This window comes from Phyllobates terribilis, unplaced genomic scaffold (assembly GCF_046119375.1).
Source record: "Phyllobates terribilis strain yellow unplaced genomic scaffold, ASM4611937v1 Scaffold_7__3_contigs__length_470593459, whole genome shotgun sequence".
Lineage (NCBI taxonomy): Eukaryota > Metazoa > Chordata > Amphibia > Anura > Dendrobatidae > Phyllobates > Phyllobates terribilis.
The window spans coordinates 156,402,800-156,426,206 of NW_027362767.1; the positions used below are offsets into that span (position 1 = coordinate 156,402,800).

The window sequence follows — 23,407 nt, forward strand, 5'->3', positions numbered from 1 at the left end:
AGCGGTCCTGCTGCTGGGTTGTTGCCCTCCTAGTCTCCTGGTGTACTGGCCTGTCTCCTGGTAGCGCCTCCAGCCTCTGGACTCTGTGCTGACAGACACAGCAAACCTTCTTGCCACGGCTCGCATTGATGTGTCATCCTGTATGAGCTGCACTACCTGAGCATCTTCTGTGGGTTGTAGAGTCCGTCTCATGCTACCACGAGTGTGAAAGCACAACCAACATTCAAAAGTGACCAAAACATCAGCCAGAAAGCATTGGTACTGAGATGTGGTCTGTGGTCCCCACCTGCAGAACCACTCCTTTATTGAGGGTGTCTTGATAATTGCCAATAATTTCCATCTATTGTCTATTCCATTTGCACAACAGCATGTGAAATTGATTGTCAATCAGTGTTGCTTCCTAAGTGGACAGTTTGATTTCACAGAAGTTTGATTTACTTGGAGTTATATTCTGTTGTTTAAGTGTTCCCTTTATTTTTTTGAGCAGTGTATATGAGTTTAATTTTTTGTATTGAAGAACTGAAATAAATTAACTTTTTGATGATATTCTAATTTTGTGAGAAGCACCTGTATATCCGGCACTAGTAATGAGCAAGTACATGATGAGCATGAAGGAAGTATGGGCAATAGATTGGGCTCAGCATCCTTGAGAAATCGAACAGGGACAGAGCTGACCGTTTTTGGTAGCACACTTTAACTTTGCAGGTGTAAGGGATTGATCCTTAGTTGATCGGTTATTGAAATCCCCTTCTAGTATCAAAATTAAAAATATAACAAAAATGGCTTAGAAGTAAGGCCAAATAAAATAAAATTAAAAAAGTTGCAAAAAAAAGAATGAATTGTAAAAATGAATAATGACAATTTGAGTTGGTGTGAAGTGGTCAGGTCGGTGGTCTGCAGCAGTCGGACAGGAGCCTTGAGAGCCGCCTCCCGGCATCCGCCGCTCTAATTTTGATTAGCTGCCCTGGCGAGACATCATCGTTTGGGTGTGATAAGCGTGAAGTCGCACCAAGCCAGTTAATCGAAACAGGAGCCGCGGATGTTGGGGGTAGGAGCCCGTTCTCAGGGTTCCCTTCAAAGGCTACAGGTCACCGCCCCGTCCTGTGAATGGATTTGCATCAACTCTAATAACAATAATAAAAAAAAGCAAAATAAGTCTAAATAATCCCAACCACATAATAAAAAATACAATACTGTTATGTAAAAAATAAGAAAATAAATCATAGCAATTTTATTATTCAATCATGAAGTATTAAAAAAAGATGTAAACTGAAAAAAGTCCGATTGTTAGTGATGGGTTTGTGATGCTGGGTACATTGTGCGCTCAGAGTATGGGAAGCGTTTACAATGAAGTGTTAATATGATTCAGTAATCCTTCCTAATAAGCAGCTCAGCATGGCAGCCCCCTCCCTGGAGGAGATTGTGTGGCAGGGAGACATTAATTAGCTCAGGCCTGGGTAGTGTTATCAGATAGGGAGAATTACTGAGGTGCTGTTATCAGCCTGTGGGTGCCTGCCCTGCAGTGTCACCAGAGATCTGTCTGCTGCCATCACTCCTCACTATGAAGAATGCCCATAGATGGCAAGATGGAGGATGAGCTGATTACAGCCTGTGTATGAGGACAGGAGCCCCTACACCAAGCCTCCTCCACCTGCTGATCTGTGCCTCCCCCACCTACTGATCTGTGCCTCCCCCACCTACTGATCTGTGCCTCCTCCACCTGCTGATCTGTGCCTCCTCCACCTACTGATCTGTGCCTCCTCCACTACTGATCTGTGCCTCCTCCACCTACTGATCTGTGCCTCCTCCACCTACTGATCTGTGCCTCCTCCACCTACTGATCTGTGCCTCCTCCACCTGCTGATCTGTGCCTCCTCCACCTGCTGATCTGTGCCTCCTCCACCTGCTGATCTGTGCCTCCTCCACCTGCTGATCTGTGCCTCCTCCACCTACTGATCTGTGCCTCCTCCACCTACTGATCTGTGCCTCCTCCACCTACTGATCTGTGCCTCCTCCACCTGCTGATCTGTGCCTCCTCCACCTACTGATCTGTGCCTCCTCCACCTACTGATCTGTGCCTCCTCCTGACATCTCCTCATCATGTGTCCTTCCTCATCTTATTTATATTACATGTGTCTCCTGAGCCGTGTATCTAATCCTATCCTGTGTAATACTGTCTGCTGAGCCGTGTATCTAATCCTCTCCTGTGTGATACTGTCTGCTGAGCCATGTATCTAATCCTATCCTGTGTGATACTGTCTGCTGAGCCGTGTATCTAATCCTATCCTGTGCGATACTGTCTGCTGAGCCGTGTATCTAATCCTATCCTGTGTGATACTGTCTGCTGAGCCGTGTATCTAATCCTATCCTGTGTGATACTGTCTGCTGAGCCGTGTATCTAATCCTATCCTGTGTGATACTGTCTGCTGAGCAGTGTATCTAATCATATCCTGTGTGATACTGTCTGCTGAGCCATGTATCTAATCCTATCCTGTGTGATACTGTCTCCTGAGCCGTGTATCTAATCCTATCCTGTGTGATACTGTCTGCTGAGCCATGTATCTAATCCTATCCTGTGTGATACTGTCTGCTGAGCCATGTATCTAATCCTATCCTGTGTGATACTGTCTGCTGAGCCGTGTATCTAATCCTATCCTGTGTGATACTGTCTGCTGAGCCGTGTATCTAATCCTATCCTGTGTGATACTGTCTGCTGAGCCGTGTATCTAATCCTATCCTGTGTAATACTGTCTGCTGAGCCGTGTATCTAATCCTATCCTGTGTGATACTGTCTGCTGAGCCGTGTATCTAATCCTATCCTGTGTGATACTGTCTGCTGAGCCGTGTATCTAATCCTATCCTGTGTGATACTGTCTGCTGAGCTGTGTATCTAATCCTATCCTGTGTGATACTGTCTGCTGAGCCGTGTATCTAATCCTATCCTGTGTGATACTGTCTGCTGAACCGTGTATCTAATCCTATCCTGTATGATACTGTCTGCTGAGCCGTGTATCTAATCCTATCCTGTGTGATACTGTCTGCTCAACCGTGTATCTAATCCTATCCTGTGTGATACTGTCTGCTGAGCCGTGTATCTAATCCTATCCTGTGTGATACTGTCTGCTGAGTCGTGTATCTAATCCTATCCAGTGATACTGTCTGCTGAGCCGTGTATCTCATCCTATTCTGTGTGATACCGTCTGCTGAGCCGTGTATCTAATCCTATCCTGTGTGATACCGTCTGCTGAGCCGTGTATCTAATCCTATCCTGTGCGATACCGTCTGCTGAGCCGTGTATCTAATCCTATCCTGTGCGATACTGTCTGCTGAGCCGTGTATCTCATCCTATCCTGTGCGATACTGTCTGCTGAGCCGTGTATCTAATCCTATCCTGTGTGATACTGTCTGCTGAGCCGTGTATCTAATCCTATCCTGTGTGATACCGTCTGCTGAGCAGTGTATCTAATCCTATCCTGTGTGATACCGTCTGCTGAGCTGTGTATCTAATCCTATGCTGTGTAATACCGACTGCTGAGCTGTGTATCTAATCCTATCCTGTGTGATACTGTCTGCTGAGCCGTGTATCTAATCCCATCCTGTGTGATACTGTCTGCTGAGCCGTGTATCTAATCCCATCCTGTGTGATACTGTCTGCTGAGCCGTGTATCTAATCCTATCCTGTGTGATACTGTCTCCTGAGCCGTGTATCTAACCCTATCCTGTGTGATACTGTCTGCTGAGCCGTGTATCTAATCCTATCCTGTGTGATACTGACTGCTGAGCCGTGTATCTAATCCTATCCTGTGTGATACTGTCTGCTGAGATGTGTATCTAATCCTATCCTGTGTGATACTGTCTGCTGAGCCGTGTATCTAATCCTATCCTGTGTGATACCGTCTCCTGAGCCGTGTATCTAATCCTATCCTGTGTGATACCGTCTGCTGAGCCGTGTATCTAATCCTATCCTGTGTGATACTGACTGCTGAGCCGTGTATCTAATCCTATCCTGTGTGATACTGTCTGCTGAGATGTGTATCTAATCCTATCCTGTGTGATACTGTCTGCTGAGCCATGTATCTAATCCTATCCTGTGTGATACTGTCTGCTCAACCGTGTATCTAATCCTATCCTGTGTGATACTGTCTCCTGAGCCGTGTATCTAACCCTATCCTGTGTGATACTGTCTGCTGAGCCGTGTATCTAATCCTATCCTGTGTGATACTGTCTGCTGAGCCGTGTATCTAATCCTATTCTGTGTGATACTGTCTGCTGAGCCGTGTATCTAATCCTGTCCTGTGTGATACTGTCTGCTGAGCCGTGTATCTAATCCTATCCTGTGTGTTAACGTCTGCTGAGCCGTGTATCTAATCCTATCCTGTGTGATACTGTCTGCTTAGCCGTGTATCTAATCCTATGCTGTGTAATACTGACTGCTGAGCCGTGTATCTAATCCTATCCTGTGTGATACTGTCTGCTGAGCCGTGTATCTAATCCTATCCTGTGTGATACTGTCTGCTGAGCCGTGTATCTAATCCTATCCTGTGTGATACTGTCTGCTGAACCGTGTATCTAATCCTATCCTGTATGATACTGTCTGCTGAGCCGTGTATCTAATCCTATCCTGTGTGATACTGTGTGCTGAGCCTGTATCTAATCCTATCCTGTGTGATACTGTCTGCTGAGCTGTGTATCTAATCCTCTCCTGTGTGATACTGTCTGCTGAGCCGTTTATCTAATCCTATCCTGTGTGATACTGTCTGCTGAGCCGTGTATCTAATCCTATCCTGTGTGATACTGTCTGCTGAGCCGTGTATCTAATCCTATCCTGTATGATACTGTCTGCTGAGCCGTGTATCTAATCCTATCCTGTGTGATACTGTCTGCTGAGCTGTGTATCTAATCCTATCCTGTGTGATACTGTCTCCTGAGCCGTGTATCTAATCCTATCCTGTGTGATACTGTCTCCTGAGCCGTGTATCTAACCCTATCCTGTGTGATACTGTCTGCTGAGCCGTGTATCTAATCCTATCCTGTGTGATACTGTCTGCTGAGTCGTGTATCTAATCCTCTCCTGTGTGATACGGTCTGCTGAGTCGTGTATCTAATCCTCTCCTGTGTGATACTGTCTGCTGAGCCGTGTATCTAATCCTATCCTGTGTGATACTGTCTGCTCAACCGTGTATCTAATCCTATCCTGTGTGATACTGTCTGCTGAGATGTGTATCTAATCCTATCCTGTGTGATACTGTCTGCTGAGCCGTGTATCTAATCCTATCCTGTGTGATACTGCCTGCTGAGCCGTGTATCTAATCCTATCCTGTGTGATACTGTCTGCTGAGCTGTGTATCTAATCCTATCCTGTGTGATGCCGTCTGCTGAGCCGCGTACCTAATCCTATCCTGTGTGATACTGTCTGCTGAGCCGCGTATCTAATCCTATCCTGTGTGATACTGTCTGCTGAGCCGTGTATCTAATCCTCTCCTGTGTGACCCTGTCTGCTGAGCTGTGTATCTAATCCTATCCTGTGTGATACTGTCTGCTGAGCTGTGTATCTAATCCTATCCTGTGTGATACTGTCTGCTGAGCCGTGTATCTAATCCTATCCTGTGTGATACTGTCTGCTGAGCCGTGTATCTAATCCTATCCTGTGTGATACTGTCTGCTGAGCCTTGTATCTAATCCTATCCTGTGTGATACTGTCTGCTGAGCCGTGTATCTAATCCTATCCTGTGTGATACTGCCTGTTGAGCCGTGTATCTAATCCTATCCTGTGTGATACTGTCTGCTGAGCCTGTATCTAATCCTATCCTGTGTGATACTGTCTGCTGAGCTGTGTATCTAATCCTATCCTGTGTGATACTGTCTGCTGAGCTGTGTATCTAATCCTATCCTGTGTGATACTTTCTGCTGAGCCATGTATCTAATCCTATCCTGTGTGACCCTGTCTGCTGAGCCTGTATCTAATCCTATCCTGTGTGATACTGTCTGCTGAGCCGTGTATCTAATCCTATCCTGTGTGACCCTGTCTGCTGAGCCGTGTATCTAATCCTCTCCTGTGTGATACTGTCTGCTGAGCCGTGTATCTAATCCTATCCTGTGTGATACTGTGTGATGAGCCGTGTATCTAATCCTATACTGTGTGATACTGTCTGCTGAGCCGTGTATCTAATCCTATCCTGTGTGATACTGTCTGCTGAGCCGTGTATCTAATCCTATCCTGTGTGATACTGTCTGCTGAGCCGTGTATCTAATCCTCTCCTGTGTGATACTGTCTGCTGAGCCGTGTATCTAATCCTATCCTGTGTGATACTGTCTGCTGAGCCGTGTATCTAATCCTATCCTGTGTGATACTGTCTGCTGAGCCGTGTATCTAATCCTCTCCTGTGTGATACTGTCTGCTGAGCCGTGTATCTAATCCTATCCTGTGTGATACTGTCTGCTGAGCCGTGTATCTAATCCTATCCTGTGTGGTATGGTCTGCTCAACCGGTGTATCTAACCCTATATTGCGTGTTAGTCTGCTGAGTACTGAAGCTTATACAATTTGCCAAAGAAAACATCACCTAGCCTAAAGAGAAATGGAGAAACAGTTTGTGGACTGATGAAAGTAAAATTGTTCTTTTTGGGTCCAGGGGCTGCAGACAGTTTGCCAGACGACCCCCAAACTCTGCATTCAGTCACAGTACACTCTGAAGACAGTGAAGCATGGTGGAAGCATCATGATATGGGCATGTTTCTCTTACTATGGTGCCGGACCTATTTACCGCATATCAGGGATCATGGAGCAGTTTGCAGATATTAAATTACTTGAAGACCCCATGTTCCCTTAGGCTATGTGCCCACGATGTTGATTTGGTGCGTGTTTTGTGTGTTTTTTTCCGTGTGGAAATGCAGCAGAAACGCATTGCACATCTTATCCCATGACTTCCTATGATATTTTGCAAGTTCTGTGCACATGTCCAGGATTTTTTCTGCGCGGATTTTAGGTGCGGAAAAAAATGCTGCATGTCCATTCTTTGTGCGTTTCCGCATGCGGATTTGCCTATACAATGCATTTGAAAAACGCATGGCAAATCTGCAAATAAGGCGGTGTGCCCACGATGCGTTTTTTAAGCGTTTTTGCAGCGGCAATTCCGCTGCAGAAACGCTTAAAAAACGCATGGTAGAAGGTCTGCCATGTTCCCTAATGATAATCCGCACGTGCTGTGCCCATGCTGCCGAAATTTCCGCTGCGGATTATCATTGCGGAAAAAAAACGCAGCACTACCAATTATTTTGCGGAAGCGCGGCGTTTTCGCCACCATTGACTTGCATTGGACCACATGGCATCCGCATCACTGGATCTGTACATGCAGAATCCATGCGTTTCAATGTGCGGATGGTACCCGGGTGTGGAGAAGAGGAGACTCCCCTCCGGACCCGGGTACCATAGAACCTATAAAAGAAAAAAATTTAACTAAAAAATAAAGATTATATTTACCTTCTGATGGCCCGCGGTGCGCTTGTCTGCGCTTGTCTTCACTTGCCGGCAGATCGCGGTGGACTGAAGGACCTGCGCTGACGTCATAGTCATGTGACGGCAGGTCCTTCACTGCAGTGTACTGCAAGCTGCCGGCAGCCAGGACGGAGGGAAGCAAGACTCCGGGGGCCATCAGAAGGTAAGTATAGATTTATTTTTTTTAAACATTCTTTCGGTCACACTATATGCCGGTTGCATGGATTTATATAGTGTGACCAAGTTGTCAAGCACTTTCCAAGTGATGCTAAAATCGCTAGGAAAAGCTCTTGATGACCCGCATGTGGAAATGCAAGTGAAGAACGCTTCACATCCGCATGTCCCTGGCAGGAAAAACGCATGTGCAATCCGCATGCACAATCCGCATGCACAATCCGCATGCACAATCCGCATGCACAATACGCATGCACAATACGCATGCACAATCCGCATGCACAATCCGCATGCACAATCCACATGTACAATCCGCATGCGTTTTTTTCTGCCAGGGAGATGCAGAAACGCTCAGGAAAAATCCAGAGCATTTCTGCATCATGGGCACATAGCCTTAAAACGCTAAAATAACGCATAGAAAACGTGTGTAAAATCCGCATGCGTTTTTACTGCCAAGGACATGGAGAAATGCGCCTGAAAATTTCTGCTTAATTTCTGCATCGTTGGCACATACACTGAAGAGGATATGACCTTGAAATGGTGGTTTCAACAAGACTACGACCCTAAACACACCAGTAAACGAGCAAAATCTTGGTTCCAGTCCAACGAAGTTGAGGTTCTGGAGTGGCCAGCCCAATCCCCGGACCTTAATCCGATAGGACACTTGTGGGGTGACAGCAAAAATGCCGTTTGTGAGGCAAAGCCAACAAATGCCAAAACATTGTGGGATGTAGTCAAAGTATCCTGGGCTGGAATAACAGCTGACAGGGACCAGAAGTTGGTTAACTCTATGCAACATAGATGTGAAGCAGTTCTAAAAAACTGTGGGTAACAGCTAAATATTAGGTTAGTGATTCACAGGAAGGCTAAATCCTCAAAGAAAAGACATATTGTGAGTCTGTAAAGACAAATGCAGACACTATTTTTTTTAGAACAGAACAATGTTCATTTTTTGTTATTTTCTGTAAAGTAGTTATAAATTATCTACATTTCTCTTCATGTTGTGAATTAGAAAACAGTGTGCAATGTTCCCAATGCTGGAAATAACAACTAGGAGAAAGATTTTGTGCTTAACTCGTGTTTTTGAACTCACTGCTATTATTTTGAACACTACTGTATCTAACCCCATTCTGTGTGATACTGTCTTGTGATTCGGTGTATCTTGTGCGATACTGTATTGTGATTCGGTGTATCTAACCCTATCTTGTGTGGTACTGTCTTGTGAGCTGGTGTATCTAACCCTATCCTGTGTGATAACTGTCTGCTGAGCCAGTGTATCTAAGCTCATCATGTGAAAACCACACAGCACTGCTTCTTAGTGATACCGCGTTAGCGGGGTAATTAAACATTGCAGGTCGGTGGGAGGACCTCTGGGTGCGATCACAAGATCTTTATGGGGAACCCCGGAGGCATCCGATTTCCAGCATGCCTGAGAACGGAGTGATGAGGGGGTGATGGCTTGGGGGCAGCTGAGATTTCAGAGCAAATCACGTGTTGGGGGAAGGGGTGCTATAATACCACTGAGGTCACATACAGGGCTGAGGGACAACCATAGACCACCAGCAGTGACTCCTCTATACCCATCAGCCCACTAGAGTCCCATTTTTTCTTAAAATGGGTCCTAAGGTTGCCCATAACCACTGGCCTTCTAATGGCATTTGTTCCAGAAAATCCGTCGCCCTCTTCTGTGAAAGCATCCAAGTCCATGTCTCATAGTAAGATGAAGACACCGAGGAGGCCACGTGTGAGTCCAGACGAGGGTCTGGACCAGCAGAGCTTCTCCTGAGGTCTGCACTCAGCGCCGTCAAACAGGCTCCTGCCTTGAGATTAACTCCAGACACCGGGATGGCCCTCAGATACCGTGTATTTGACAAGTGATGGATTCCGATACTTACAGACATGTGAAAGCTGTGTGCTTGGCATAGTGAGGCCTTTATGCTGCAAGGCGCCCCCGCCATCTCTTGGGTCATCAGCAACTGTGAAATTAATATATATATAGAGGCCATAAGCGAAACTAGCCGCAGATCGGGACCTGCTGTGTGACCATGCTCAATGGTGAAGAAGCCCTGACCGCTTCCCACCACAGCTCGTTGTGTGACCCGTCCCAACACTCGTGGTCCCATGGGCCGAGCTCTTTGGAGTTGGACAGTGAAGCCTTTCCTTTCCTATAAGCCCTCCTAGATCTTTGCTGACTCCCTCATGCAGGTCTCGGTAGGACGCTGGATCTCTGGAGGTTCATAGATCTCCTCCGCCATATCTGCCTTTTAGTTGGTAAGCAGATTGTTGCGGTGCTTGTGTGAGGAAGATGTTCGCTGTTCGGAGTGTTGCCGTGGCAACTGTCACATCACATAAGACTCGGGTGAAGGATGAATTATAGGGCATGTTCCTTGTGAGCGCACACGTGACCACTGTCAGACTCCGCTGCGAGCGGGCCTCGCGCCTTGCTGCTCGCTTTCTTCCCTACCTGGCAAGCTTATAAAATAGGTCACTTGTGTTCTCTTCTGTTTCATACGGGAAGAGTCCAGCTACTAAAATTCCACTTCCCCCTAAAACTTAAAGGAGTTGTTCTACAAACCTTAAAGGGGTTGTTCCATATAAAAGCTGTATCACCTTTCCTTGTAATAGATGATAAAAGTATGATTGCAGGGCGTCCAGCTCTTCAGATCCCCCTCCTGATCTCGTAAAAGTACCTTGTGTGAATGGAGCGGTAGTGAGCATGTGCAGCAGTAGACGCAGAAGTGGTTGCACATGCTCACTACAGCTTCGTTCACATGAGACTTTGGGACCTCGTTCTTGCAATTGGTGCAGGCTTCAGTGGCTGAACCACCCGCGTTCAAATACCGATTGTTTATCCTTTGGATGGGTATAGCTTGGTTATGGGGCAACCTCTTCAATTTTTGAGTAGAACCAGGCTTATTTTCAGGGTATATTTCTAAACGTCTTCACATAAAGTTTTGTGCTAAGGGTAAAGCCCCAGATCTCCGTTGTCAAAGGCAGAAAGTGAAATGGAATTATTTCACCTTAATTAAACCGGCATGGACTGTGAGATGGGGATTTCAGGTGGAAAGATAAATGTTTAATGGCCTATCGCACATCGCATCAGGCCGCGAAGCTCCGTATATAGGGATTCAATTAGCCATCCTCTCCACTTAGACATAATTAATCTACCAGCCGAGCAATGCACACTGCAGTCTCAATCCATGGACAGTGGCGACATTTCCTTCTTCATGCCCTGAACAGTTCTGCACAGAAGAAGGCGGCACAGTGTCCATATATAATGTCTGGAGACCATAGGTGTCATTATTACATCATATTTTTATGCTTTCCCCAATTTGACATTAAAGAGAGCATTGTAGAATACTTGTTAATCTCCTCAGAGGGCAGTATTATAGTAGTTATATTCTTGTACATAGTGAGCAGTATTATAGTAGTTATATTCTTGTACATAGGGGAAGTATTATAGTAGTTATATTCTTGTACATAGGGGAAGTATTATAGTAGTTATATTCTTGTACATAGGGGAAGTATTATAGTAGTTATATTCTTGTATATAGGAGCAGTATTATAGTAGTTATATTCTTCTACATAGGAGCAGTATTATAGTAGTTATGTTCTTGTACATGGGGGCAGTATTATAGTAGTTATATTCTTGTACATGGGGGCAGTATTATAGTAGTTATATTCTTCTACATAGGAGCAGTATTATAGTAGTTATGTTCTTGTACATGGGGGCAGTATTATAGTAGTTATATTCTTGTACATAGGGGCAGTATTATAGTAGTTATATTCTCGTACATAGGAGCAGTATTATAGTAGTTATATTCTTGTACATAGGGGGCAGTATTATAGTAGTTATATTCTTGTACATGGGGGCAGTATTATAGTAGTTATATTCTTGTACATAGGAGCAGTATTGTAGTAGTCATATTCTTGTACATAGGGGGCAGTATTATAGTAGTTATATTCTTATACATAGGGGGCAGTATTATAGTAGTTATATTCTTGTACATAGGGAGCAGTATTATAGTAGTTATATTCTTGTATATAGGAGCAGTATTATAGTAGTTATATTCTTCTACATAGGAGCAGTGTTATAGTAGTTATATTCTTGTACATAGGGGCAGTATTATAGTAGTTATATTCTTGTACATAGTGAGCAGTATTATAGTAGTTATATTCTTGTATATAGGAGCAGTATTATAGTAGTTATATTCTTCAACATAGGAGCAGTATTATAGTAGTTATATTCTTGAACATGGGGGCAGTATTATAGTAGTTATATTCTTGTACATAGGGAGCAGTATTATAGTAGTTATATTCTTGTACATAGGAGCAGTATTATAGTAGTTATATTCTTGTATATAGGAGCAGTATTATAGTAGTTATATTCTTCTACATAGGAGCAGTATTATAGTAGTTATATTCTTGTACATAGGGGCAGTATTATAGTAGTTATATTCTTGTACATAGGAGCAGTATTATAGTAGTTATATTCTTGTATATAGGAGCAGTATTATAGTAGTTATATTCTTCTACATAGGAGCAGTATTATAGTAGTTATGTTCTTGTACATGGGGGCAGTATTATAGTAGTTATATTCTTGTACATGGGGGCAGTATTATAGTAGTTATATTCTTCTACATAGGAGCAGTATTATAGTAGTTATGTTCTTGTACATGGGGGCAGTATTATAGTAGTTATATTCTTATACATAGGGGGCAGTATTATAGTAGTTATATTCTTGTACATAGGGAGCAGTATTATAGTAGTTATATTCTTGTATATAGGAGCAGTATTATAGTAGTTATATTCTTCTACATAGGAGCAGTATTATAGTAGTTATGTTCTTGTACATAGGGGGCAGTATTATAGTAGTTATATTCTTATACATAGGGGGCAGTATTATAGTAGTTATATTCTTGTACATAGGGAGCAGTATTATAGTAGTTATATTCTTGTATATAGGAGCAGTATTATAGTAGTTATATTCTTCTACATAGGAGCAGTGTTATAGTAGTTATATTCTTGTACATAGGGGCAGTATTATAGTAGTTATATTCTTGTACATAGTGAGCAGTATTATAGTAGTTATATTCTTGTATATAGGAGCAGTATTATAGTAGTTATATTCTTCAACATAGGAGCAGTATTATAGTAGTTATATTCTTGAACATGGGGGCAGTATTATAGTAGTTATATTCTTGTACATAGGGAGCAGTATTATAGTAGTTATATTCTTGTACATAGGAGCAGTATTATAGTAGTTATATTCTTGTATATAGGAGCAGTATTATAGTAGTTATATTCTTCTACATAGGAGCAGTATTATAGTAGTTATATTCTTGTACATAGGGGCAGTATTATAGTAGTTATATTCTTGTACATAGGAGCAGTATTATAGTAGTTATATTCTTGTATATAGGAGCAGTATTATAGTAGTTATATTCTTCTACATAGGAGCAGTATTATAGTAGTTATGTTCTTGTACATGGGGGCAGTATTATAGTAGTTATATTCTTGTACATGGGGGCAGTATTATAGTAGTTATATTCTTCTACATAGGAGCAGTATTATAGTAGTTATGTTCTTGTACATGGGGGCAGTATTATAGTAGTTATATTCTTGTACATAGGGGCAGTATTATAGTAGTTATATTCTCGTACATAGGAGCAGTATTATAGTAGTTATATTCTTGTACATAGGGGGCAGTATTATAGTAGTTATATTCTTGTACATGGGGGCAGTATTATAGTAGTTATATTCTTGTACATAGGAGCAGTATTGTAGTAGTCATATTCTTGTACATAGGGGGCAGTATTATAGTAGTTATATTCTTATACATAGGGGGCAGTATTATAGTAGTTATATTCTTGTACATAGGGAGCAGTATTATAGTAGTTATATTCTTGTATATAGGAGCAGTATTATAGTAGTTATATTCTTCTACATAGGAGCAGTGTTATAGTAGTTATATTCTTGTACATAGGGGCAGTATTATAGTAGTTATATTCTTGTACATAGTGAGCAGTATTATAGTAGTTATATTCTTGTATATAGGAGCAGTATTATAGTAGTTATATTCTTCAACATAGGAGCAGTATTATAGTAGTTATATTCTTGAACATGGGGGCAGTATTATAGTAGTTATATTCTTGTACATAGGGAGCAGTATTATAGTAGTTATATTCTTGTACATAGGAGCAGTATTATAGTAGTTATATTCTTGTATATAGGAGCAGTATTATAGTAGTTATATTCTTCTACATAGGAGCAGTATTATAGTAGTTATATTCTTGTACATAGGGGCAGTATTATAGTAGTTATATTCTTGTACATAGGAGCAGTATTATAGTAGTTATATTCTTGTATATAGGAGCAGTATTATAGTAGTTATATTCTTCTACATAGGAGCAGTATTATAGTAGTTATATTCTTGTACATAGGGGCAGTATTATAATAGTTATATTCTTGTACATAGGGGAAGTATTATAGTAGTTATATTCTTGTACATAGGGGAAGTATTATAGTAGTTATATTCTTGTATATAGGAGCAGTATTATAGTAGTTATATTCTTCTACATAGGAGCAGTATTATAGTAGTTATATTCTTGTACATGGGGGCAGTATTATTGTAGTTATATTCCTGTACATAGGGAGCAGTATTATAGTAGTTATATTCTTGTACATAGGAGCAGTATTATAGTAGTTATATTCTTGTATATAGGAGCAGTATTATAGTAGTTATATTCTTCTACATAGGAGCAGTATTATAGTAGTTATATTCTTGTACATAGGGGCAGTATTATAGTAGTTATATTCTTGTACATAGGGAGCAGTATTATAGTAGTTATATTCTTCTACATAGGAGCAGTATTATAGTAGTTATATTCTTGTACATGGGGGCAGTATTATTGTAGTTATATTCCTGTACATAGGGAGCAGTATTATAGTAGTTATATTCTTGTATATAGGAGCAGTATTATAGTAGTTATATTCTTCTACATAGGAGCAGTATTATAGTAGTTATATTCTTGTACATAGGGGCAGTATTATAATAGTTATATTCTTGTACATAGGGGAAGTATTATAGTAGTTATATTCTTGTACATAGGGGCAGTATTATAGTAGTTATATTCTTGTACATAGGAGCAGTATTATAGTAGTTATATTCTTGTACATAGGGAGCAGTATTATAGTAATTATATTCTTGTACATAGGAGCAGTATTATAGTTATATTCTTGTACATAGGGGGCAGTATTATAGTAGTTATATTCTTGTACATAGGAGCAGTATTATAGTAGTAATATTCTTGTACATAGGGGCAGTATTATAGTAGTTATATTCTTGTACATAGGAGCAGTATTATAGTAGTTATATTCTTGTACATAGGAGCAGTATTATAGTAGTTATATTCTTGTACATAGGAGCAGTATTATAGTAGGTATATTCCTGTACATAGGGGGCAGTATTATAGTAGTTATATTCTTGTACATAGGGGGCAGTATTATAGTAGTTATATTCTTGTACATAGGGGGCAGTATTATAGTAGTTATAGTCTTGTACATAGGGGGCAGTATTATAGTAGTTATATTCTTGTACATAGGGGGCAGTATTATAGTAGTTATATTCTTGTACATAGGAGCAGTATTATAGTAGTTATATTCTTGTACATAGGAGCAGTATTATAGTCGTTATCTTCTTGTACATAGGGGGCAGTATTATAGTAGTTATATTCTTGTACATAGGAGCAGTATTATAGTAGTTATATTCTTGTACATAGGAGCAGTATTATAGTCGTTATCTTCTTGTACATAGGGGCAGTATTATAGTAGTTATATTCTTGTACATAGGAGCAGTATTATAGTAGTTACATTCTTGTACATAGGGAGCAGTATTATAGTAGTTATATTCTTGTACATAGGGGCAGTATTATAGTAGTTATATTCTTGTACATAGGAGCAGTATTATAGTCGTTATCTTCTTGTACATAGGGGCAGTATTATAGTAGTTATATTCTTGTACATAGGAGCAGTATTATAGTAGTTACATTCTTGTACATAGGGAGCAGTATTATAGTAGTTATATTCTTGTACATAGGAGCAGTATTATAGTAGTTATATTCTTGTACATAGGGGCAGTATTATAGTAGTTATATTCTTGTACATAGGGGCAGTATTATAGTAGTTATATTCTTGTACATAGGAGCAGTATTATAGTAGCTATATTCTTGTACATAGGAGCAGTATTATAGTAGCTATATTCTTGTACATAGGAGGCAGTATTATAGTAGTTATATTCTTGTACATAGGAGCAGTATTATAGTAGTTATATTCTTGTACATAGGAGCAGTATTATAGTAGTTATATTCTTGTACATAAGGGGCAGTATTATAGTAGTTATATTCTTGTACATAGGAGCAGTATTATAGTAGTTACATTCTTGTACATAGGGAGCAGTATTATAGTAGTTACATTCTTGTACATAGTGGCAGTATTATGTGGGATGGAGGCCTGACCTGATCGGACACTTCTAACGCCTTCTCTTCCTCCACAGGTGACGTTCACAAAGCGTAAGTTTGGTTTGATGAAGAAGGCCTATGAGCTCAGTGTCCTGTGTGACTGTGAGATCGCTCTCATCATCTTCAACCACTCAAACAAACTGTTTCAGTATGCCAGCACCGACATGGACAAAGTGCTGCTGAAATACACCGAGTACAACGAACCCCACGAAAGTCGGACTAACGCAGACATTATAGAGGTGAGCCCCCGCATTCCCATCTCAAACCACAGCTTCTATATCTTAAAGGGACATTGACTCGAACCTAAAGTTGCTGTTATGTCCATGTCCTGGGTTGGAGGAATATGATCTGCTGTTCCATGTTATCAGCCATATCCCGCTGGGGAGAGGCAGACGATAATATTTCCTTTGGCTGACTTATTGCATGCTCACTCAGGATGGTATCCTCTTGTCTTATATGCGCTGCAGTTCTGGTACAGTTTCCTTTTAAAGGGATATTATAGTCTCCAGAGTGATGTAATTCATGGTTTCCAGCACAGACTGAGCCGGCCGGTTATCAAACCTAAACCTATAACCCGGGAACGGCACCGTTGTTACATCATGTAGGAAATTCCCAGGACGATCTGCCGCTCGGGAAGCGGTTAATCATTTGCAGAATATGGCTTTATGGTCTGGAGCGCCCTTTGTCCCATGGCGTCACTTGGTGATGACAACATTTTTCATGAGGTGGTAGACAGGCCTGACTGCACCACTCGCACCCAAAGTGGTCATTTTGTATCTAATCACCTCGGCCTTTCCGAGCCCCTGGGCATGGTGGCGCGGCATGGAAGTGTTAAGGCTGTTATTGTAACGATACGGAGCGTTGGGCCTTATCTGACTGATAAGCAGGTGATTACTGCCGTGTCCTGTGGGGAAACATGGCGGCTTCCTGCCTTATATAGGAAGAAGAGAAGTCACCGACTATTCCGTGTTTCCGGGGGGTAGAATCCACAGGGGCTTTTATATTATGTCTCAAGAACTTTATGGACTAAAATGAAGTGAAGGATCCAAGATGGAGGGCAGCTCAATATAAAGGAAGGGTTGAGTTTAGTGTGAGAGTAAGGGAGCGTGGAGTACGGCACCGGCCCCTGCTGACTGCGTGACACCCGACAGGGGCCTCAGGATCCATTCCTACAGAAGGATCACATCTCAAGGAGCTCAGCTGTTTTGTTATGTGACACAGGAGGGACAGAGACTCGGGTGGATGTGCTTGGCGTGCAGGGTAGTGAACATGGAGGGCGTGATGGGAAGGCATGGTAATATTGTACCAGCCTCGTCCAGTGCGTGACGCACAAAATACTCTCTACAACAACGACCCTGCTCATGTCCAATGTCAAACCAGGTGTAAACATAAAAAAATGGGGTTCTTTTATTAAAGGGGATGTCCATTCAATGCAAGTTATACCTACATCCTTAAGATAAGTAAAACCTTACTGATTGGTGGGTGTCCGACCGGTGGGACCCGCAATGATTGGCAGATCGTGGGAACTTTTATCCCCGGTGCAGAATGGAGCTGCAGGTCGCATGGCCGACCTCCGCTCCATCTGTTGTGTATGTGGCTGCTGGAGAAAGGCGAGTGCAGCAGTGGTCAGCCCCATAGGGAATGATTGGAGCATAAGAAAGCGGATATACGTGCCCCATTGTGCCGATCACAGTACTTCCCAGTTATCACATATTCTGTGGATTTATGGTGGCTTGTTTACAGCAAAAAATCCCTCTAAATCTCCACACTTCCTGGTATAAATCTTCAATAACTTTATCTCTAATCTGGAGAACATTACAGATTGTTGTTTCACTATTGACTTCAGTCTCATGTAATGGAAGCAGCAGTAAGGCTACGTGCCCATAATCAGGAGCAGCAGCGTTTTGAACGCAGAGTATTTTCGCTGCGTCCAAAACACTGCTTTCTACATTGTAAGCACAGTGGATTTGATTTATATTAACACCATGCCCACCAGGGCTTTGCAGTCAGTAAGCCAAACCTCCGACTCCAACGCCACGGCCTTACTACTGAGCATATACATAAAGTACAGCACTGGTCTCTACTGAGCGTGTACATAAAGCGCAGCACTGGTCTCTACTGAGCGTGTACATAAAGTGCAGCACTGGTAACTACTGAGCATGTACATAAAGTACAGCACTGGTCTCTACTGAGCATGTACATAAAGCGCAGCACTGGTAACTACTGAGCATGTACATAAAGTACAGCACTGGTCTCTACTGAGCATGTACATAAAGAGCAGCACTGGTCTCTACTGAGCATGTACATAAAGTGCAGCACTGGTCTCTACTGAGCGTGTACATAAAGTGCAGCACTGGTCACTACTGAGCGTGTACATAAAGTGCAGCACTGGTAACTACTGAGCGTGTACATAAAGTGCAGCACTGGTCTCTACTGAGCGTGTACATAAAGCGCAGCACTGGTCTCTACTGAGCGTGTACATAAAGTGCAGCACTGGTCTCTACTGAGCGTGTACATAAAGTACAGCACTGGTCACTACTGAGCATGTACATAAAGTACAGCACTGGTCTCTACTGAGCATGTACATAAAGTACAGCACTGGTCTCTACTGAGCATGTACATAAAGTACAGCACTGGTCTCTACTGAGCATGTACATAAAGTGCAGCACTGGTCACTACTGAGCATGTACATAAAGTATAGCACTGATCACTACTGAGCGTGTACATAAAGTGCAGCACTGGTCTCTACTGAGCATGTACATAAAGCGCAGCACTGGTCTCTACTGAGCGTGTACATAAAGTGCAGCACTGGTCTCTACTGAGCGTGTACATAAAGTGCAGCACTGGTCTCTACTGAGCGTGTACATAAAGTACAGCACTGGTCTCTACTGAGCATGTACATAAAGCGCAGCACTGGTCTCTACTGAGCATGTACATAAAGTACAGCACTGGTCTCTACTGAGCATGTACATAAAGTGCAGCACTGGTCACTACTGAGCATGTACATAAAGTGCAGCACTGGTCACTACTGAGCATATACATAAAGTGCAGCACTGGTCTCTACTGAGCATGTACATAAAGTGCAGCACAGGTCACTACTGAGCATGTACATAAAGTACAGCACTGGTCTCTACTGAGCGTGTACATAAAGTGCAGCACTGATCACTACTGAGCATATACATAAAGTGCAGCACTGGTCTCTACTGAGCGTGTACATAAAGTGCAGCACAGGTCACTACTGAGCGTGTACATAAAGCGCAGCACTGGTCTCTACTGAGCGTGTACATAAAGTGCAGCACTGATCACTACTGAGCATATACATAAAGTGCAGCACTGGTAACTACTGAGCGTGTACATAAAGTGCAGCACTGGTCTCTACTGAGCATGTACATAAAGCGCAGCACTGGTCACTACTGAGCATGTACATAAAGCGCAGCACTGGTCACTACTGAGCATATACATAAAGTGCAGCACTGCCTCACTACTGAGCATGTACATAAAGTGCAGCACTGCCTCACTACTGAGCCTGCACATAAAGTGCAGCACTGGTCACTACTGAGCGTGTACATAAAGTGCAGCACTGGTCACTACTGAGCGTGTACATAAAGTGCAGCACTGGTCACTACTGAGCATATACATAAAGTGCAGCACTGGTCTCTACTGAGCATATACATAAAGTGCAGCACTGCCTCACTACTGAGCATGTACATAAAGTGCAGCACTGCCTCACTACTGAGCCTGCACATAAAGTGCAGCACAGGTCACTACTGAGCGTGTACATAAAGCGCAGCACTGGTCTCTACTGAGCGTGTACATAAAGTGCAGCACTGATCACTACTGAGCATATACATAAAGTGCAGCACTGGTCTCTACTGAGCGTGTACATAAAGTGCAGCACAGGTCACTACTGAGCGTGTACATAAAGCGCAGCACTGGTCTCTACTGAGCGTGTACATAAAGTGCAGCACTGATCACTACTGAGCATATACATAAAGTGCAGCACTGCCTCACTACTGAGCATGTACATAAAGTGCAGCACTGCCTCACTACTGAGCCTGCACATAAAGTGCAGCACTGGTCACTACTGAGCGTGTACATAAAGTGCAGCACTGGTCACTACTGAGCATGTACATAAAGTGCAGCACTGGTCACTACTGAGCGTGTACATAAAGTGCAGCACTGGTCACTACTGAGCGTGTACATAAAGTACAGCACTGGTCACTACTGAGCATGTACATAAAGTGCAGCACTGGTCTCTACTGAGCGTGTACATAAAGAACAGCACTGGTCTCTACTGAGCGTGTACATAAAGTGCAGCACTGGTCTCTACTGAGCGTGTACATAAAGTGCAGCACAGGTCACTACTGAGCGTGTACATAAAGCGCAGCACTGGTCTCTACTGAGCGTGTACATAAAGTGCAGCACTGATCACTACTGAGCATATACATAAAGTGCAGCACTGGTAACTACTGAGCGTGTACATAAAGTGCAGCACTGGTCTCTACTGAGCGTGTACATAAAGTGCAGCACTGGTCACTAATGAGCATGTACATAAAGAGCAGCACTGGTCACTACTGAGCATGTACATAAAGAGCAGCACTGGTCTCTACTGAGCATGTACATAAAGTACAGCACTGGTCTCTACTGAGCATGTACATAAAGTGCAGCACTGGTCTCTACTGAGCATGTACATAAAGTACAGCACTGGTCTCTACTGAGCGTGTACATAAAGTGCAGCACGGCCTCACTACTGAGCGTGTACATAAAGTGCAGCACTGGTCTCTACTGAGCGTGTACATAAAGTACAGTACTGATCACTACTGAGCGTGTACATAAAGTGCAACACTGGTCTCTACTGAGCGTGTACATAAAGTGCCGTACTGATCACTACTGAGCGTGTACATAAAGTGCAGCACTGGTCACTACTGAGCATGTACATATAGTGCAGCACTGGTCTCTACTGAGCATGTACATAAAGTGCAGCACTGGTCACTACTGAGCGTGTACATAAAGTGCAGCACTGGTCACTACTGAGCATGTACATAAAGTGCAGCACTGGTCACTACTGAGCATGTACATAAAGTGCAGCACTGGTCACTACTGAGCATGTACATAAAGTGCAGCACTGGTCACTACTGAGCATGTACATAAAGTGCAGCACTGGTCACTACTGAGCATGTACATAAAGCGCAGCAGTGGTCACTACTGAGCATGTACATAAAGCGCAGCACTGGTCACTACTGAGCATGTACATAAAGTGCAGCACTGGTCACTACTGAGCGTGTACATAAAGTGCAGCACTGGTCACTACTGAGCATGTACATAAAGCTCAGCACTGGTCTCTACTGAGCGTGTACATAAAGTGCAGCACTGGTCTCTACTGAGCGTGTACATAAAGTGCAGCACTGGTCTCTACTGAGCGTGTACATAAAGCGCAGCACTGGTCTCTACTGAGCGTGTACATAAAGCGCAGCACTGGTCTCTACTGAGCGTGTACATAAAGTGCAGCACTGGTCTCTACTGAGCGTGTACATAAAGCGCAGCACTGGTCTCTACTGAGCGTGTACATAAAGCGCAGCACTGGTCTCTACTGAGCGTGTACATAAAGCGCAGCACTGGTCTCTACTGAGCGTGTACATAAAGTGCAGCACTGGTCTCTACTGAGCGTGTACATAAAGTGCAGCACTGGTCTCTACTGAGCGTGTACATAAAGTGCAGCACTGGTCTCTACTGAGCGTGTACATAAAGCGCAGCACTGGTCTCTACTGAGCGTGTACATAAAGCGCAGCACTGGTCACTACTGAGTGTGTACATAAAGCACAACACTGGTCTCTACTGAGCGTGTACATAAAGTGCAACACTGGTCTCTACTGAGCGTGTACATAAAGTGCAACACTGGTCACTACTGAGCATGTACATAAAGTGCAGCACTGATCACTACTGAGCGTGTACATAAAGCGCAGCACTGGTCTCTACTGAGCGTGTACATAAAGCGCAGCACTGGTCTCTACTGAGCGTGTACATAAAGTACAGCACTGGTCTCTACTGAGCGTGTACATAAAGTGCAGCACTGGTCACTGCTGAGCCTGCACATAAAGTACAGTACTGATCACTACTGAGCGTGTACATAAAGCGCAACACTGGTCTCTACTGAGCGTGTACATAAAGTGCAGCACTGGTCTCTACTGAGCGTGTACATAAAGTGCAGCACTGGTCACTGCTGAGCCTGCACATAAAGTACAGTACTGATCACTACTGAGCGTGTACATAAAGTACAGTACTGATCACTACTGAGCGTGTACATAAAGTGCAGCACTGGTCTCTACTGAGCATGTACATAAAGTGCAGCACTGGTCACTACTGAGCGTGTACATAAAGTACAGTACTGATCACTACTGAGCGTGTACATAAAGTACAGTACTGATCACTACTGAGCATGTACATAAAGTGCAGCACTGGTCACTACTGAGCATGTCCATAAAGTGCGGCACTGATCACTACTGAGCATGTACAGAAAGTGCGGCACTGATCACTACTGAGCATGTACAGAAAGTGCAGCACTGCCTCACTACTGAGCATGTACATAAAGTGCAGCACTGGTCACTACTGAGCATGTACATAAAGTGCAGCACTGGTCACTACTGAGCGTGTACATAAAGTACAGTACTGATCACTACTGAGCGTGTACATAAAGCGCAGTACTAGAAACTACTGAGCATGTACATAAAGTGCAGCACTGGTCACTACTGAGCATGTACATAAAGCGCAGCACTGGTCTCTACTGAGCGTGTACATAAAGCGCAGCACTGGTCACTACTGAGCGTGTACATAAAGCGCAACACTGGTCTCTACTGAGCGTGTACATAAAGTGCAGCACTGGTCTCTACTGAGCGTGTACATAAAGTACAGCACTGGTCTCTACTGAGCGTGTACATAAAGCGCAGCACTGGTCTCTACTGAGCGTGTACATAAAGCGCAACACTGGTCTCTACTGAGCGTGTACATAAAGTGCAGCACTGGTCTCTACTGAGCGTGTACATAAAGTGCAGCACTGATCACTACTGAGCGTGTACATAAAGTACAGCACTGGTCTCTACTGAGCATGTACATAAAGTGCAGCACAGGTCACTACTGAGCGTGTACATAAAGTGCAGCACTGGTCACTACTGAGCGTGTACATAAAGTGCAGCACTGGTCTCTACTGAGCGTGTACATAAAGT

General features: G+C 43.0%; 1 protein-coding gene across 4 annotated transcripts in view; it reads left to right on the forward strand.

Annotated features, from left to right (window-relative positions):
- The window catches only part of MEF2D (myocyte enhancer factor 2D), a 198,817-nt gene that overhangs the window by 134,858 nt on the left and 40,552 nt on the right, over nucleotides 1-23,407 (forward strand). For all 4 annotated transcript variants that reach the window (XM_073639495.1, XM_073639499.1, XM_073639498.1 and 1 more), the window contains one exon: nucleotides 16,223-16,426. In XM_073639495.1, coding sequence (XP_073495596.1) covers nucleotides 16,223-16,426 — 204 coding nt within the window. The remainder of the gene's footprint in view (nucleotides 1-16,222; nucleotides 16,427-23,407) is intronic.